General features: G+C 47.5%; 4 protein-coding genes across 4 annotated transcripts; 1 reads left to right on the top strand and 3 right to left on the bottom strand.

The window, feature by feature from the left end:
* Positions 1-104: 104 nt before the first annotated feature.
* Positions 105-3,315, bottom strand: F4807DRAFT_438055 (RhoGAP-domain-containing protein). Its single transcript, XM_047999099.1, has 6 exons — positions 2,596-3,315; positions 2,488-2,541; positions 1,801-2,413; positions 1,540-1,742; positions 791-1,487; positions 105-721 (listed from the first exon to the last, which is right to left on the bottom strand). Exons 1-6 carry the CDS (start codon positions 2,818-2,820, stop codon positions 294-296), a joined length of 2,220 nt encoding a protein of 739 aa, XP_047851254.1. The 5' UTR covers positions 2,821-3,315; the 3' UTR covers positions 105-293.
* Positions 3,316-5,202: 1,887 nt separating this feature from the next.
* F4807DRAFT_453280 (uncharacterized protein) lies at positions 5,203-8,714 on the bottom strand (the record flags this gene model as incomplete). Its single annotated transcript, XM_048000435.1, has 2 exons — positions 5,203-8,194; positions 8,254-8,714. 2 exons carry the CDS (start codon positions 8,712-8,714, stop codon positions 5,203-5,205), a joined length of 3,453 nt encoding a protein of 1,150 aa, XP_047851255.1.
* Positions 8,715-13,529: 4,815 nt separating this feature from the next.
* F4807DRAFT_221728 (uncharacterized protein) lies at positions 13,530-14,309 on the bottom strand. The gene is made up of 2 exons (XM_047994068.1): positions 14,104-14,309; positions 13,530-13,974 (listed from the first exon to the last, which is right to left on the bottom strand). Exons 1-2 carry the CDS (start codon positions 14,184-14,186, stop codon positions 13,773-13,775), a joined length of 285 nt encoding a protein of 94 aa, XP_047851256.1. The 5' UTR covers positions 14,187-14,309; the 3' UTR covers positions 13,530-13,772.
* A 1,378-nt stretch (positions 14,310-15,687) lies between these two features.
* F4807DRAFT_221739 (PLC-like phosphodiesterase) lies at positions 15,688-18,251 on the top strand. The gene is made up of 2 exons (XM_047994069.1): positions 15,688-16,081; positions 16,175-18,251. Exons 1-2 carry the CDS (start codon positions 16,070-16,072, stop codon positions 18,158-18,160), a joined length of 1,998 nt encoding a protein of 665 aa, XP_047851257.1. The 5' UTR covers positions 15,688-16,069; the 3' UTR covers positions 18,161-18,251.
* The last annotated feature ends 18 nt before the right edge of the window (positions 18,252-18,269 follow it).

Genomic DNA, 18,269 nt, shown 5'->3' on the forward strand with positions numbered 1-18,269 from the left:
AGTATATGGGGAAAAAGGGCAGGCCGCCGGGGGAATAGACGTATACGCGCGCCCGTACACAACATACAACCTTCAAAATGTTATCCCTCCCTAGTCCCTCCCCTTCCGCCGATCCGCCGCCTCCCTCTCCAGCCTCCAACTCCATTAGATAAAAAAAAATTTTACTCTTAGACAATAAGCAATAAGGTTAAGAGCGATGCGTAGCCGCCCTAATGCCGCACAGCAGTACACTCATACAGCCGTACAAGCCTCGTACAAGCTCTGCCCCCTTTCCCTCCCTCCGATAGAGGAATCTAATCCTCATCGAAGATCTGATACGTATTCTGCAGAATCGTATCCACGACCCTAACTTGCCATCCGGCATCCTGAATATTGCTGCCGGGCGCGGTTCCCATGAGCGTGGGACCGAACACGATGGCTAGGTTCTGAGAGTTCATCCTGTTGACGGCGCTGTGCTCGATCACCCTATGAAGATGGAGCGTCAGCGCGCGCAGTGTCGCGTAATTCGGATCCGGCAGCGCGTTGATAATGGCATGCAGGCTGTCCCTCCTGACTACGTCGTCGTCGTTCTTCGCCGCCTCGATAAATCCGGCGTAGTGCTCCGAGGTTAGTAGCGGGTCTGGCAGGTCCCGGAGGAACTGCTTCAGTAGACCCGCCACGCTGTTCACGTCGTGGAAGAAGTTCTCCGGGTTGCGGAAGTCGAGGATCGGCGCATCCTCGTCTATTTCTAACGTTAGCCGCTATCATACATATGAGAATATCAAGGGTATGAAGGAAGAGAGGAACGAACTAGTATCAAACAAGTGCTTCAGCTTATTCACGTGAGCTGTCGATCCGGACAGTCTGTAAATACCCTCGACGGCAAGACCATACAAGTCAACAGCTTGAATGCACTGATATACAACCATCGGTACAGGTCCCTTGCTGTTCTCATATAGCCTCTCAAGAGAGATACCAAAGACGGGTCCTCTTGAAATCGAGCCATCCGTCTTTTGCGCGAGAGCACCAGGCGGCGACGTCGAACGCGCCGAAGACTGCTCGTTTTGTGCCAAGGCCTGGAAACCTTGAGGGCTTTGTTCCCTCACTGGGTTGCTTTGGAATGGCAAGGCTCCGAGTTGTGGCGCTCCGTTGAACCGTGGTTGAGTGGGGGGAGCCTGTATCGAATTTCGCGTGTTGTATTGCTGGGGCGGCGGTGCGCTGGCTTGGTTTAGCATTGCGCCGTGACTAAAGCTTCTCTCGTGTCCTGGACCTGACGACGGCCGCGATCCTGGCGCCATTCCAGGAGGGGTGAATCCCCGCGCCGGCCCTTGGAACCCTGATGGTGACGATATTGTATCGTAGCCTCCAGTTCGAGAACTCATTGACCCTGGTGGTTGCATTTGCGCCTGCAAAGGAGACTCTTGTCGCTGAGTTTGCGATGGCGGTCGTTGTTGTTGTGGAAACTGTGTCATCTGGCTCGTCGACGTATTCTGTTGAGGATTAAGCACCTAGCTTAAGTTAACATTAAACATATCTAGAAGCTATACGATTCACACATACTGGGTTCCTTTCGTATTTTGCTTCCGAAGATCTGGCCGGAACCTTGCTATGGTAACTAATTATATAGTTTTGAAGGTCCTTCTTGTTGTCGATAGCTTGGACAACCTCCTTGAGACTGCGAGAGTGCTGACCTGGCTGAGTGGTACCCTCAAGAGGGCTTATCACTAGACCGTTACTCAACAATAGCTTCTCGTTGAACGACGCTGATGAAATGTTAGTAGATTGCGTAAATTCCCACGATGACGGTTGGCAAACGCTTACCAAACTTCTGCATCTGTAAGGTAGTACCAGAGTCACATTCTCTGATGAGATCTTGCAGCGCTTTGACAGCTTCCGGTCGTGTGGTTGATTCTATAGTTGCCTTCTCCGACTGATACGTCTGCACCTTTCCCATGTAATCCGTGTCGGCTGCTTGCACCTTGCGCAACAAATCCTCCTCGTGTTGCGCAGCCGACTTGGGGCCTTTGATGCCGAAAACTCTGGGACCTTGTCTCGCTTCACCAGTTCTCACCCGGTCATACTCCTCGGCCAGCGAATCGTACTTTGTCTTAGACTTGCGCATCGCATTCTCTACGTCAGTTAGGCGTTGTTCCGCGGCTAAGCCGTTCTGCTTCCACCCTTTGCGGTGCTTCTCGGCTACCGCGGCCACCTCAAGGAGATCTTCATGCATCTGGTGCAAGGACAGTGCAAATTGTATTCCGTTTTCGGCCATTCGGTCGTGTATCATGAGCATCTCTTCGTATGATTGCGCAAACGTCCCTTGCCTATGGTCGTGGTGACGAATGCTATCCTGTGTCGATCTGCATAACTTCTTCAGCCCTTTCGCGTGTTGGTCTTCGAGGTCCGATCGTTTCTTCAGGAATGTGGCAAACTCCTACGAATATATGATGGTTAGTGGCCAAGAATGAGTAGAAGGCAGAGTACAATTTTAATGCAATGGTATCTAACCTTAGCCGCCGTAATACTTTGCTTGAGCCTGTTCAACATGGTAGAAACGCCAATCTACACTGATCAGTTATACCGTCTCTTAACATCGAGAATATCCGGGGTTCGTACATCAGAGGCCAATACATCTTGCACTTCCGTAGGTATTTCAGGCTCGGGTTGGATGGGACTGGGCTCGAGAGCTTCAGCTCCGGAACCGTTCGTCGAAGAGATGGGGCCGGGGCCATCTTCTGGCGGGGGACTGGTATTATTTCCTAGCGACATGTTGGCGATTGCTTCATGGTCAACAAGGTGGAGGGTTGGCAGTTCATTGGACTGGCGGCCGTAGTCTGCCATATTGCACGTTGGCGGTTCTCGATATTTTGTGGATTTGCTTTTTTTTTCCCGGATTTGCGTAGGATTGATTAGCTTCAAGGCTGCTAGCTATAATATCACTCTTTTTTCCAGATATTGATCCAGGATAGATAGGTCATGGACAAGCTGCTCATAAGCTTGGTTCTTGTAGGGAGGTGTTGTGAAACGTTAGATCGGATTGGACTTTCATGCGAGTTGGTAGTGAGTTGTGAGTTGTAACCAGGTGTGTGGTGTCAGGCATTCATAACTGCTGCCTCTTCTCGGGTCGTGATCAATTATGGAACCGTGCCGTATGAACCACTGAGTAGTACGATTTCAATTATTCTTTCCCTCTCCCGGGGTTATGCGGCTAAGCCGGCTATCAGTATCGTATTCTAAGATTGTTCAAATTCGGGTATAAAGTCGTATGTGTTTATGTCACGATATCGCATATCGTCGTCTGTATGTCGTTGTAGCAAACAAAAACCCAAGTGCGGGCACAAACTTCTGTGGCTTAGCAGACCAAGCTACGTAATTCTTTACCGTTGTACCAGAAGCCAACCGTAACACAGTATTGGCGTAAACTACTTGCACTGTACCTATTTAAACATTTATTGAGTTTAGTGCACGGGAATACAAGCGAATAATTGGCGGTTGCAACTGTGATTGGTCGCCTAACCACATTCGCCCCAAAGCGTTGAACTTCTCTTGGTCCGTGCGAACGTGTTATTCTTACTACGTAGTAGTGAGACATCCCTAACCGCGTCGTTGGGATTGGCTAACGATAGCTCAGAGGGGCTATTCGTCGTATTGTTAATTACCTACTCGTGATACATCAAAGTAACTATATTCGATTCCGACATAATTAGGGACCTCACATGTCATTCTACTTGGACCTTCTTTATGAAAGTTAAATAATTCTAATGATCTCAAATCAGCAACGAGGTCGTGGGGTGACTCCATCTCGATTCAATGTGTAAGGGGTTTTCTGACACAATAGGAGTTCGGATTGTCACAACGTCATACCCTCAAACCCCCAATTATCGGGGACCCCTTGTCGTTCATCTCAACAATGCCTTTATGGAGTAAGCAGTTCGAGATCTAAAATTCTCCTATGCATCTCATGCCGGTTGCAGATTCACTCGACACCTTTAACACATACCATCCGATGTATTGAAAGTCTGTGCCCTCGGGCCGCCTTACCGCAGCATTGCATGGCATATGGATAGTATCCATACTATCTTCGACATGTGGAAGTGGAGTCCCGGCATGCTTATAGTCTAGTACACTAAATATTTGCTTGTGCTTCAACGTCAAATTTATGTCAGAGTTTGCATGCATCGATATCTACAAAATCCTTTTCAAACTCAGTAATGTACCTACATTGCCTCCAAAGAGGCAGGTAGTACGTGTGCAAGGAACATCAAGTCCGACCTTTAAACGAGGTAATGTCCAAGATATACACCTTTATTCTCTCCTGAATGTTGACAACATGCAAATATGCATCTACGGATGCCTGCGGGGGTGTATGTATATCGAGTAGTTAGTTCTTGGTAAAAGGGTTTGCGAGAGGTGTAAAATAGTGAGTTGCGCAATATACGAGATCATTAAGCAGACAAGAGAAGATAATAAAAAACAGGTGATAAACAGTTACACTGTAAATGAATCCGAAGTTGTCATAGTTAAGTACATGTATGTATCCCCTCATTTAGCTGCGTCCGGTCGATGAAACTAGTCCCGTACTACTCATACGTTTGACCGGGTATAACATTACTTAAGCCTCACCAACTTATCAAGGTCCACTTCTTGCGGCATGTTACAACGCTAAACCATCGTCTCTTGATCAGCTAAGTATCTGCTTAATCATCTTGCATTTGCTATGTTCCTCGTTGCCATGCTATATGTACATAGTTCCAGCAACAGCTTGTCGTATGCTTGTTCAACCATGTCGTCCGGACAGAAGAAAACAGTAGCCTTGCTTCCGAATGGGTATGGGTATAAAGTGTACGCCCATCAAATAAGTGGTATCATTTTCCGTCTGTAAGAAGTAAATCCCCGTAACCTTAGTCGTAACCGTTGCCTAGTGTCATAAAATGCTATCCGCCATTATCCCAAATCAAAATCAACCTTGTCTCAAAGTGCCGCAGATCCCCCTTCAACCAGTTCATCCTTCAAAATGACCAAGGAAATGCTTTGAAATAATGAATGCAGTCCCAACAAAACTGTTTTAACATAGAATGACCCGATATGCATTGCTACAAAACAAAGCGCCGAAGATGCAGGATATCACGAGTAAAGTTCGAAGACATCGAAGGAGACAAATGTCCCACAGAAGATTATAGGAAAGGTTAAGGGAAAGTCCTTGTGAGAAGTGGGGGATGTAATTCATCGCCAAATTGGGACGTTGCGGTAGGCGGGGGAATTATAAGAATGGAGAACTCGATAAGGCATAGGATTCCCGTATTGGTCTAAACTCCGGTGCCTTTGATGACGCCGGGGAGCGTATGGAGGGTGCCGAACAGGCTGGCTGAGTTCTTGGTCCCATTGCTGCGGCATCGACATCGATCGACCACTCCAGGGGTCAGAAACAACTGCCTGCCCGTTGCGAGGCATCGATGGATAGGGGCCATTATCTCTAACGCAACTATCTTGAGGTATGAGGTTATATTCGTCGTAGCTAGATCGATGATGTAGTGATGGTGGATTAGAATGTGAATACTGCTGCTGTTGAAAGGAACTTGGGTCTGTGGTCGACGAGTGTTGTTGACTAGACTGGCTACCGAATGAACCTCGACGGTTATGTAGGTGATCGGAAGATGACGGTCGGGAAAGAGTAGGTCCGTGATCTGCTTGAACATTCCAATTTGGCACTTGTGCTTTTACAGCATCGAATCTCGAACTCATAGTTCGCAGATTGTTCGCTGTGGGTATGGCAGAAGACTCGTCGCCTAATTGTGCCGGATCAAAGATACGTAAATTTCCCTGGCTATAACTCCTAGGTATAGCAGCATGATACAACGTAGAGGTACCAATAAAATCTGAAGTTTCCACATTGCCTTCTTGGCTTTCCCTGCGAGGATATGAGGGCCGCCCTGACCATCTCATCTCGGGCGGAGTTGACTGAGGTCTTATAGGGGCGGAGAACCGTCGAGATTTCATGTTCCGAGTCCTCATACTTACCGGAGGAGGACTTTTAGAAGATTTAATATTGGGTACGGCTGGTGGAGGTTCAAGGAATGTGAGTGGATGCGACTTGCCCTGAGCCAATTCGTAGCCGTGCCTAGCACCGGTACTAGTCGTCCCTGATTCCTTCACGTGGCTTGCCATAGCATTCGGTCCCGTTAGCCGAGGAAAAGATGCAGAGTGTCTTTCTCTTTTGCCATCTGTAAGATGGCTAGAACCATCTCCCTCTGTATCTTTTCCAGTAACCTGAGTTGATGTAGTTTGACCTGTTTCGTTCTCTCCGGAGCTTTCATCGATGGCTCTCGGGGACGTAGTCAACGGCCCGGTTACGCTAGAATCATTGATTCGAATAGGCACAGGCTTCCGGGGAATCGGCTTTTTTGTGGAAACTGAAGTCGTATGTGTAAGTGTCGATTTAAGAGAAATCGGTTTTCTTTGAATCCGATCTGAAGTCCATAGTTGGCCAACTGAGCTTTTTGGAGACACATCATCATCTTGAAGGAGCTCTGCGCTTCCTACGCTCAGTATGGTCCCGAGTGTCTCCTTGCTAGCTGCAGACTTTAAAGTTAGTCTCCGCAATGACATCGGCGTGGATCCCGTATGCGTCTGCAGTCTAGCTTGCAAGTCCCTAGAGACAGCAGGTACGCTTGCGTGGTCAGTAGGATGCGTGCTATAAGCAGTAAGCGGTGCTCGACTTCCACTTAAGAACCTTTGGAGTTTCCCGGGTTTGCGGATACCACTACCAATTCTCAAGGAAGAGTTAGACGTATGCAAATTTGCTCGATAAATCTTCAAATTTCGACTGGCTTGAATTTGGATGTTACTTGGCGATATGTTCCCTTTTGGCGCCAGAATATGGTTCGAGATATCCGGTAACGTAGGGTTTAAACTTTTCTGAGCAGAAAGGGACAGGTCACAGGTTCCTCTTGGGCTAGCTAGAGCTAGAAGATGCGGGTCTTTAATTGGAACAGGTGGAGGGGAAGCGTCGTCGACTGGTGTAGCGGCAACTACCGCAGTAGTAGGACTCGCAACCCTCGATTCCCCAATATCTTCGCCTTGCTTCATATTGGCATTATCCAATGCTTCAACTTCTTTCTCCGAAGCACGATCCTTTTCGGCAGCCGATGGCTTCGAAGAGAGCGATCGAAGAGAAATGCTAGAGCTATAGCCAGAATCTGCCTTAGACAAAGGCACGTGCGAATATTCTGACGCCGGACTTGCGATACCACTATCTGCTCTGATAATTTCTCTCGAACTTCTCTTCTCGGGTGCCACCTTTGGGCGCGGAACGGATTTCGCGTTCGTATCTATCCGCACATCTAGAACTTCGACGGAAGAATATTCGTTTTGTTCATCGTCAAACAGCTCATCTTCCATAGCCGTATGCTTGCTGGTTACTTGCATCTGAGGAACCTTGAGCTGTTCATCATGTAATAGTATGCTAGATTGATGATCAGCTGGAAATTGGGGACACGCCTCAGGTTCAACAAAATTCGGAGGCACTGCTGCATCTGTATGGGAATTTTGAGATGGAGTCGAAGCTGTGTTCGGGATATCAGGATTAATGCTCAAACTAGGAGAAAGTTTCTTCGGTTCAAAATAATCGCCCGTCGGCTCACCATCTAACAGCATTTCAGTGTCTCCGAATTTCATCTTTTCATCAGGTTTACGAGCAGGACTCCGTGCAGGACTGCCATTGGTAATTCGGAGGGTGCCGAGCTTAAAAGCACCTGTTTGCTTATATTCTGCTTCGCAAGGAGTAAGAGCACGGGGTATGAGATTCGGGTCAATCGATAGAGCAGGAAAATGAGCCTCTTCGTCACCCAACGACTCTATAGAACGCCGACGCGCCGGAGTTGAGGGAAGGCTGTGCCTCACCCTCGGCTTTGAAGGACCTGGATCCACCGGTACTTCGCGAGTGGCAATGCCCGGAGTCATCAAGGACCGTCTCCGCATCGGTGTATATAAAGAAGCCTCGGAGTTGGCTCTAGTCATCTCTGGGGTCGTCTCAGGAATTGATGGTCGTCGCCCTCTAAAGTCGCCATGGATTGATTCCGAAATATACAAATGATTCCCCGAAACTACAGAGCTATTTTCGTAAGACGGTTCTTCGACGAGATTCAATAGTCGTTTAGCTTCATATGACCCAAGATCATAATTCGACGACGTTCGCGATACATTCACCGACAAGCTCCTAGTAGCGGTATATTAGCTTATGCCTTTAGCGAGATGAGACGAAAATCATTTACTCACCCTTGGATGGGAGTTGGGTTGTAGCTATATCCATCCTCAGGCCCATTTATTAACGAACTTGTCCTACTAGACCAGCGTTCTTGCTGAGAACTCGGCACATCGATGCTTTCGCTCCTCTTTCGGCGACCCGTCAACTCTTTAAAAGTATTAGAGCGGAAGAGTTTCCTTGATATGCGATTCCCCAGCTCTAACCCTTTCTTCTCGTCCAGCACACTTGCTGGAACCTCCGGCACCTCCGGGACTGTAGGAACCGTTTCGGGAATCACTGGTGATGCCGTCGTGGGTGAGGGAGCATAGGGTAATGAAAGGCGTCGCGCTCCGGGTGATGGACGTGTAGAACCCGAGAGACCAGTGGTACTCAACAGGCCAGCTGCGGTAGGATTGCCTGTCTTAGGTTTGGACAATTTCTGAGTTGTCCGTTGACCTCTCCCCGACGCTTCAGCGGAAAGCGAATTCCCCATGATGTCAGGAGTAGACAAAGCCGAAAGACCGGCACGATACTACTACTATACGAGCATCGATAGTTCCATTGCTAGAAGCTCCAACTGAATATTAGCGACTAGCAATTCACGTTACTACCTAGGATAGATCTCATCTAGGTAAACATATGTGGGTAGTTAGAGTTAGAGGGAGGGGAAGACGGGTGGTATTCTAAAGCAGATCAAGTGTAGGATTTAAGATTGCTAATAAGCAAGCATGAACTATGTTCTAGGGTCCGGAGCTACATGTGTGAATGAACAAGAGATCATTGGTCTAATCGTGAGCTGGAGAGGTTGGGGAGAGAGATGCGGGATGGATGGTCTAACGGACTAATAGGATCACGTATTTCAACGTGTCTGTCTCAGTCCGTATGTGGCAAGTACCTTAATAGGACGAAGGGGAATTAACTGACCGAGTACCAAACTTATACACCTAGACGAAACGAATGCGGCAACATCAGCTCAGATGTTGCTTTATTCATGTATGCGGCCTGGGGGAGGGATCTGCATCCATAACCCACGTATATTATGCGGGGGAGGTAAATCAACAGAGCTAGCGACGCAGACAAAGACGAGAGAAGAGGCGCGAGTGAGTACGCAAGCTATGGTGCAGCTATGTGGTGGAGGTTGTGTACACCTACATATATGTATGTATGATACGGTGGAGTTGAACAAGAGGTGAGAGACGGAGAACAAGAACAAGGCAGAACAAGACAACCACGAGCTGTCCGTTATTGGAAACCATTAGCCGTGGGCTGAAGTGTTAGATGCGGGTCTTTGAAATCTTGACGCAGAAGAAACCTGAATTTGGAACTGATCTTGACTAGATTGAATAGGCCATCGAGATCTGGAGAAATAATAGAGGAATATTAGAAGAAGTATTAAGGAAGATTACGAGAACTAGGAGAACCAAGAGAGAATTAAGCTGAGACTTGAACGTTACTTCTGCGCGGCAACTGAGACGGGCAAGTAAAGAGCGATTCAAGAGCGACTTTCCCATGCCCACCATGTCACGAACCCAAGTAGATTGAAATAAGCGGGACGATGCCCAAGTACATCGCTTGTAAGCGTTTAGCAGTTACCTATCAAAGTACCTAGACAGCTAACACCACCTCCACCTTCCGCACCAAAGACCCCGCCAGCTACCTCCTGGACCTGTCTGATCTTCATACCCCTGCAATGGCCATTCCTTCCATCACAAGAGACCGGAATAGACCTAACTTGAGCAAACTAAAAACAAACTAGAGTGGACTAGCCATCTTCCCAAGCTTTATTTACTTGCACCATGCCTGATAAGATGAGAAGATAGAGCTAGAGTTAAGCGGATGGAAGGACTAGGTACGGACCTTTTGATAGCTAAAGCTTGAGCTAGTGCGATGCGGCTACAACTTAAAGTAATTGTACCATGCAAAGCTAAGTAAAAGCTAAGTAATACTGGTAAAGCATCAATTATCTATCCGAAGCTACCACTTTAATATTAAGCTTATCCTTGCTAATATAAAAGAGGAGATAAGTATCACGTCGCATGAAAGAAAGCTGATTCCACGGCAAATGTTCACTCTTCCGTCAGATCGAAGCATTTCAAGTATTGTACCATGCCAGCAATGCTAGATCTGGAAAGTCCTTCATCAACCACTTTCGCTCACATCTCGGAAGTACATGGTTCAATCCCGTCGCTTCCGATTCTAACGATTTAGAGGGTCGACAATGAGGCCGAACTCTTGCAGTTACTTTTGTCGGTTATGTAACTCTTACACTTACACTTACAACAGGTAGGTACGGTGAACCGCTCATAGGTACCCCATTCCTGCCCATCATATTATCATCACAGACATACAAACGTACGCGTCCCCGAACTAGCTTGAAGCCATTCCTAGTAGATCTTTCTTGTTTATATCAACATACATCTCTAGTACCTACGCACCTACGATACTAAAGGCCAACAAGCACAACCACGGTTGGTGTTGCATTTCGCGGCACGGTACCAAGACCAGCCACAATGCCGGGGGTGAGGATATTACAAGGGTTATACCAGGGATCACCGCTGCAAATACTCCGGTCTCGATTTCCGTGTTTCCAAAGCCGAATTCTCTCAATTTGACCAATTCGACCTTAATTGTCTCATTCCAAACCAATGTTACTTAGGTAATCAAATGAACACCTTCTTTTTCGAGCCCTTCCGATATTGCGTCCAAGATGTTGCGATATCATGTCGTCCAGAAGCCATCGATGATACAGAGGACGTCACTCACTAGGTTCTAACGCGCCACGCGTTTACAAAACACAGGTGGTGTTTTACCAATCAAAAGACATCTCCCTCTCGATCAATCAAGTTACCAGTCTACACTGAATCCTTGAGCGAATGAGGTGATAGGGAACTCGATCCGGTAACGTCGTAATCGTAATTCCACCCCACTCGCTTTGACCCCGGTCAGAATATCCAGACTACCAGATATCACGGAGGATTGATTCGGTGTCGAGCTCCCGAAACTTCACCTCCTTCCGACGAATTACATATGCCGATTTGTTCGGCGTTGGCAGATGTTCGTCACCGCCTTCTGTATTCGACCGCCATGTGTTTCATGTATGCGGTTGTGGTTTGCTACAACTAACGCAATACTTACAAACCATTGATATCCGTGGGATGCTTTTCTTTGGTATCTGCAGGGTTCTAAACAATACTACTAGTATTTTACTAGTACTAGTACTAGTTTGGTACTAGACTAGTATTTTTTTTTGCAAATACTAGCCTAGTAATACTAGTAAATACTAGTGCTAAGCCCGATTAGGAAACTGGACCCATTCTCTTCCGAATTGGGACAATTTTCGAGGAGAAGTGGGTCTATCTTCTTAGTCACGTGATTTGGTGTCGAACTTTGAAAATTACGTAATATCTTATGTAATATAGACATAAATAGTTGATTATATAAGCATATTATATAATTATTTTTGGAAGCTTTCCATCTAACGCCAAGGAAAGTCACCTGAAAAGCGGGGGCCTCTAGCCATATTAGGCTTAGCTGTGCGCCGCTAACCAAATTAGGCCTAGGACTAGTATTTCAAACTAGTACTAGTATTTTGACCATGAATACTAGTACTAGTCTAGTAAGACCCACAATACTCGACTAGTCGAGTATTTTTAATACCCTGGGTATCTGCGGGATCTGCGGGCCTAGGCACCTGTCGAAGGCGGTCAGGAAATCCCCAACTCGACGTTGATGCCGACGCGAGAAGATAATTCAGGTTTATTTCTCCCTCCACCAGATAACGAAAATCCATATAAACCTCCTAACGCTATCCACGATGTGCAGCTGAGAGCGCACGAAACGCACGATTAGACCCTTGGCGCAGCTCACAGATCAAGACATTCTTCATCCTCGCTTGCAGTTATTGATTCTACTGCTGTGCCACCGCATACTCCACGCATGGTCTTACGCAAGCTTTGATGAAACCCCGCAAGAAGAGCATGCGGCTGATCGAGTATATTAATTCGAGTTGATCAAGCAAACAAAGCTGCAGAAGGGCACGTGGGGAAACACTTAAGGTTAATCTAACTATCAAGCCTGCTCCGGAGAACGAGGAAGAGTGAGCGTCATATAAGAAACTCTCACAAACTTCGGCTTCCAAGCTCGATGCTTTGCTATCGTTTACTCATGTTACGACGCATTAGGAATAAGCCAATGCTAGACGACAACATCAAATGTAGGTTTCTCCCAAAGTAGATAGATAGCCTGTTACCCAACAGCCGCCACCGAGCAACAACTCCCGAAAACCTGAACAAATATGCGAATACTGAACACGTTACATGTCATACTTAACCTCGCGGCATAAAGACAGCCTTCAACTCACAAATACAGTATGTAAGACACCTGGACTCGCCAGTCAGCAACATCGTGACACGGAACCTTTACAAGATCGTCGTTACACTCCGACTATGGGCTTGCAGCAACCAGTCAGCAAACATATTTCCACGCTCCTTAGGTGGATACTTAGTTATGTCATTCGCAACGTGCTGTTATGATAGGATTACCTGCTGGCCTAGGTAGCGACGTCGGGCCCGGCATCACGACGCCAAGAGCATAAGAGTTCATCGTAAAAATTCAATGTAAAGTTTGCTTGACGCTCTCGGCACGACCCGATCCGGTGGACATAGTGTTCACGAATCCCCGCCGTCTCAATCTTTCGAGAGTTCTAAATTGCCCCAATCTTGAATGGTGAGACCGAGGGGCAAGCCAAATGTTGCTAGTTGGTAACAACTAGCTTGCATCCTCTTATTCCCATCTCAGTACTAAATTCCAGGCTTTTTATTCCCTTCTGAATGTGACTATAAGGATTTACCTCAAGCTTCTCCCCCAAAACCCTACGTGCTAACCTAGAACCAAGTTCCCGCGTACCTTCAACTAATAAATGTCTTACAGACATGTCTTAGGACCACCAACATGTCCTTGCTACAGGGTGGAATTTTCCAATTCTAGAGCCTCCATATAGATATTCATCATTTCGTCACCATATCCCGACACGAGAACATGAACAGGCTAATTGGTGGCAAACCTACCTAGCGATGCCTGAATGCAGGTTTCACATAAAAGACGTCCCAAAACACCGCCACCACACTGAATTGAATACGGATTGAGCGCCTAGGCATTTCGAGTTTTGATTTTATGGACTAATTGCTACCTACGAAGTAGCAGGTAGACGTCTACCGTGTAACGACTGTGCTTTGCGTGGCTGCCCCGCGTTAGCCACCACCATTTACTGTGGCTGCTTATTATCCCCGGACTAGCAATTGACATTGTCGTTCTGGCAACTTAGCACGGTGCTCTTGTGTAAACTGACATTTATTGCCATTATGGCAAATGGAGAATCTATGTTCAAACGAATTACTAGCTAATCTAGTACGTCCTATACGAGAACTAGTCGAGAGGCAATCATATACTCGTACTTCATAGTCGGACTGATGAGGAGGCATAAACTACTTTTGCTCCGAAAGCTTGAATGCCATTTCGCTACCTTACATATGACCAAGTCATTATAGGCGAATCATTCTCCGATGACGTAAGTACATCCCTCATTCCCTATCCAGACCTCATGGACGCGGCCAGCATCGACGTCAATGCGGTCGCCGACGATATACGTCTTCTTCTCGGGCTTAGGATCCTTCGGGTACATGATAGTCAGCTGGCCAGTGATGATCAGATGCGTTGTCAAGCCAGCATGAGAGTGCGGTTTGTAGTGAGCGTTGCTGTCGCATGTACAAGTTAGCAGTCTCGATCTCCCCGTCAGGCTTCGTCGCATCGCCTTAGGCAAAATAGATCGGGTAGTAGGTGGACAAGGACAAGGTACGATCTAGGCAAGGTACGTCGAAACATACGGGCCGTCTGTCCAGGTGAAGACGTGAGGAAAACCCCACGATCGCACCTCCGCCTCGCAATCCATGCGCGTTTTGTGTGACATGGCCGATGCTTTTCTGGTCAGGGCCACTTAGTATCGAGCGACGCCGATTCGTTGTTCGATTACCTAGGTGAATTGGACGATGAAAAGTCGTTTCATTTGCCAACGCACAGCATAGCCCTGGGGAATAACAGTGATTCAGTGAACCTGTGGGTGTGCGATCAGGCGTGGCTGAGCGAAAAGTCGAAAGTTGGGCAACTTCCAAGGTTGGTCCAAAGTTGGTTCGAAGTTGGGGTTTTCGTCTTATTTGGCATGGTGACGTCGATTTTCGGTCTGCAGCCTTGTGTTGATTGCCGCAAGCGGACCCATCATGCTATGTCGGACGAAGATACCCAGGTAACCCTCCCCCCTTTTAACCGCCGATTTCACGTGTCGCCCGCTATTCAAAGGTTTCGTACCTACTGTACCTGTCTAGTCATACTAGTGCCTCCTTCCTGCGCCAAACTGCACTGCGACTTCCATCTGCAAGCACAGCGCAATTTGCAATGCCCTAGGCTCAATGTGCTTACATGTACATACATACATACAGACTATTTACGGACCCCAACTCTCTAACTTCATCCTATCAACATCTTCATCGGCATCTTGAACGATCCGTGCAACCACGGTTGGAATACCGAAAGAGGCGCAGCGGATTGATAAACACCATGGCATTCTAGCATCTCATTCCACCTTGCGGTCGATCGGTGCACAATATGCAACTTCAGCCTCGGGTCGTCTTACCATATGAGACATTCTCCATCTTTGTTTCTTCTTTGCTCCGGAGTTTGTCACTTTGAACTTAACATGTCGTACTTATCGAATTCTGTCAAATCATTCCCTTTCAAACCGTTTAAGCTTCTGAAAATTAATCATATTATGCATAGAGTTGCATCTTACATTTCAGCTGTCCTTGAACATCCAACGAGCTAATGGTATCGTCACAATGGGTGGAGAAGGGTGTCGATGGTCCATTCAAACACCATTGCTTTGCATATCCACTCTGCCATCTCCAGCTGTCAGTCATCAATTGGGGGCCAATAATTGATAATGAGTCCTCAGGCTCCGCCTCCCAAATGGGCCACGATCACGGCACGGCTGACCTAAACCCTTTCGATAGTAGCGGTCTGGGTCCGTGGTAGGGTTGACCAATTCGCCTACAATCTAATTGAACCTCTCGCCTCGTCTCAACCTTTTATCTTTCATTTCCTCCAAGTTTTTCAGGAAGTTTTAAGGTGTCCAAGACGCAAAGTGCAAAAGGCCCCATATTACAAGCGTGTGTCTGGTGTGTCTTACTATTATTACATACTAGATCTCTTGGGTGGTGGACAAACCAAGACACGCAGGGCCCGGTCCAACGGTACCAGCCCTACGAATGGTAGCTTGTCTTCAGGGATCTGCTCGCCCTAAAACGGTCGGATTGGCTCTGTTCTAGCCTCTCAGAGCTGCTAAGTAGCGGGGGCCCCGGTTTGTGCTTCTATTTGGGACTGCTGGGATGAGGCTACACCCATGCCCGTAGCTGAACCTGAAGAATCAATAACTTGAACCTGGACCCTTTAATTTTTGCATTTCTCTTCATTTCACAATCCCTCCTTTGTCCTACTCTCCCATGCATACATATCTTATCCTTTATTTGTTCGAATCTGTCGTCCTTACATCTATCTATCGACTCATATACCCATAGCAATCTCACTCTACAAACTCATCATCATAATCCCCCAAGCATAGACTATCCTTATCTTACTTGGAACGTGGATTATCGCCTCGAAGCCCTTCTGGACGGGCGACGAACCTCCCACCCCTAATGGTCTTTAACGACCCCTTCTCTTGCTCAGCGGGAGCACAAACGAGACAATAGCACCTGGCATATCGGGGAATAACTTAATCAATTCGTTGTTACTGATCCGATGTGTTTCACTGTAAGTTGACATCATAACTTGGACGCAGGATTTCCTTATTTACGTCATATTTGAATACGAGCTTATAGGCGAATACTGATCAACATATCCAAGATGCGTAAACGACCGACCGAAGCGACCCCGAGGCACGCGAATACGATGCGTCGCCGCCTCACTCTGAATTCCGAACTCGGTACCAATTCGATGAAAGCTCTTAAACGAGCAATTGCTTTGGCTTCGTTTGTCGCGCCAACCGTCGTACATTTTCAAGGGGGAAAGAAGGAGGTTTACCTCAGCGCCGCCATCCAGCGACACTTGCGGAAACTCTACGATTCATTACGTCGAGGAGAGTCCACTCTATCTCGCAAAGCTTTTGCGAACTTCCTCGAGGGTGTGCAGGGCGAGAATCTTCCCTTTTCAGACGTTTTAACAGAGGAGAAATACAACTTTGAGAAATTCCTTGAAGTATGGTGGCTCCAATTTAGCCTCGAAGCGGAAAAGCCCGCCTGCCCCGAAACCAAGGATCTCTCGAAACCTATTAGCAACTATTTTATTAGTAGCAGTCACAATACATATCTATCTGGCAACCAATTGGCCGGTCGGAGTACAGCAGACGCATACAGACGCGTCCTGAGAAGAGGATGCAGATGCATAGAGATAGATGTATGGAATGGAGATTCGCAAAGCTCAACCCCCGATCATCCACGAGACGCGTCGGCAAAACCAGTTTCGAGATTCGAACATGTTCGTCACCTCTCCGGCGGAAGTTTACATACTGCTGCTGCTCATTTTAAGGGCACAGTAGAAGAGACAATTGAGAGGACTCGACAGAAGTTAGGGGTTGAGAAAGTTCACAGCCACAGCCCTAGATGCAGCAAATCCGAACTGACGCCGCCGCCCTTCGGCCGCGAGATCGGCGGTGGTCTCGATCCAGCTTCTCTCGCTCGCGAACTCGATGTAGAACGTTCGTCTTTAAGGTCTAGGCCATCATTACCCCCAGATGAACCAATTGTGATGCACGGCTATACATTTACTGCACCCGTTGGGTTCCGCGAGGTGTGCAGGGCAATTCGAGAAGTTGGCTTTGAGACAACCAGTTTACCCATCATTGTGAGCTTAGAAGTCCACGCTGATCAGGAGCAACAAGAATCTATGGTGAAAATAATGAAGGAAGAATGGGCCGGAGTACTGGTCGACCAGCCTTACGAGACCTGTCCAAATGGTCGGATGCCCAGATTAGAGGAATTGCTCAACAAAATACTCATCAAAGTCAAAAAGGCATCATCTTTAGATCCAGCGACCATGTCAACGTTAGCTCCGAACTCAACAATCGACGACGATGCATCCGGATCAGAAGACGACAGACCTGCCTTCCCTAATGGCGCGAAGAAGCCTAAGGTGCCTATATGCGAAAGTCTCAGCGCTCTTGCTATATATACCCACAGCGAGCACTTCACAAATTTTGAATCGCCTGCTGCCAAAAGCCCATCACACATCTTCTCTATAAGTGAGAATAAGATATTAGAACTCGTGGTTTCCAAACACCACGAGCTGTTTTACCATAATCGACATTTTTTCATGCGTGCCTATCCTAAAGGCCTTCGTTGGGACTCATCTAATCCTGACCCTACACAATTTTGGCGCAAAGGTGTACAGATGGTGGCCATGAATTGGCAATCTTGGGATGAGGGCATGATGCTTAACGAAGCTATGTTTTCAGGCGAGCACGGATGGGTACTGAAGCCGCCCGGCTACCGCAGCGAAGACGTGTGGCCGGGCCAGGAAGTTGATCCTCCTCATCACACTTCCTTAGATCTAATGATTACGATACTCGCTGGCCAGCACATTCCGCTACCTGAGGGAGTTGATAGCAGCAACTCCAGATCCTTGAGGCCCCTGGTCAAGTGTGAATTACACGTCGAAAAGGCGGAAGAACGGCTTGGGTCTTTTCTCGAAGGGAGCGGTAAGGTGCGCGAATGTGACCTCAAGCAGAAAACCGCGGCTGGGAAGACGGATCATCCGGACTTCAGTTCCGTCAAAAACGATCTCCAATTCTTGGGTGTCCACAAAGTCATCGAACAGCTCAGCTTTGTTAGGTAAGGATTCCTACCATGCTCCCCTTTCTCTTTACGTTTTCACATTCACCAAATTTCCCTTACTACAACATCCGGCCGGAAGGATACCTACATATCCGAAACCGAGCGGTCGG

Source organism: Annulohypoxylon truncatum, assembly GCF_022578515.1.
Source record: "Annulohypoxylon truncatum strain CBS 140777 unplaced genomic scaffold F4807scaffold_32, whole genome shotgun sequence".
Lineage (NCBI taxonomy): Eukaryota > Fungi > Ascomycota > Sordariomycetes > Xylariales > Hypoxylaceae > Annulohypoxylon > Annulohypoxylon truncatum.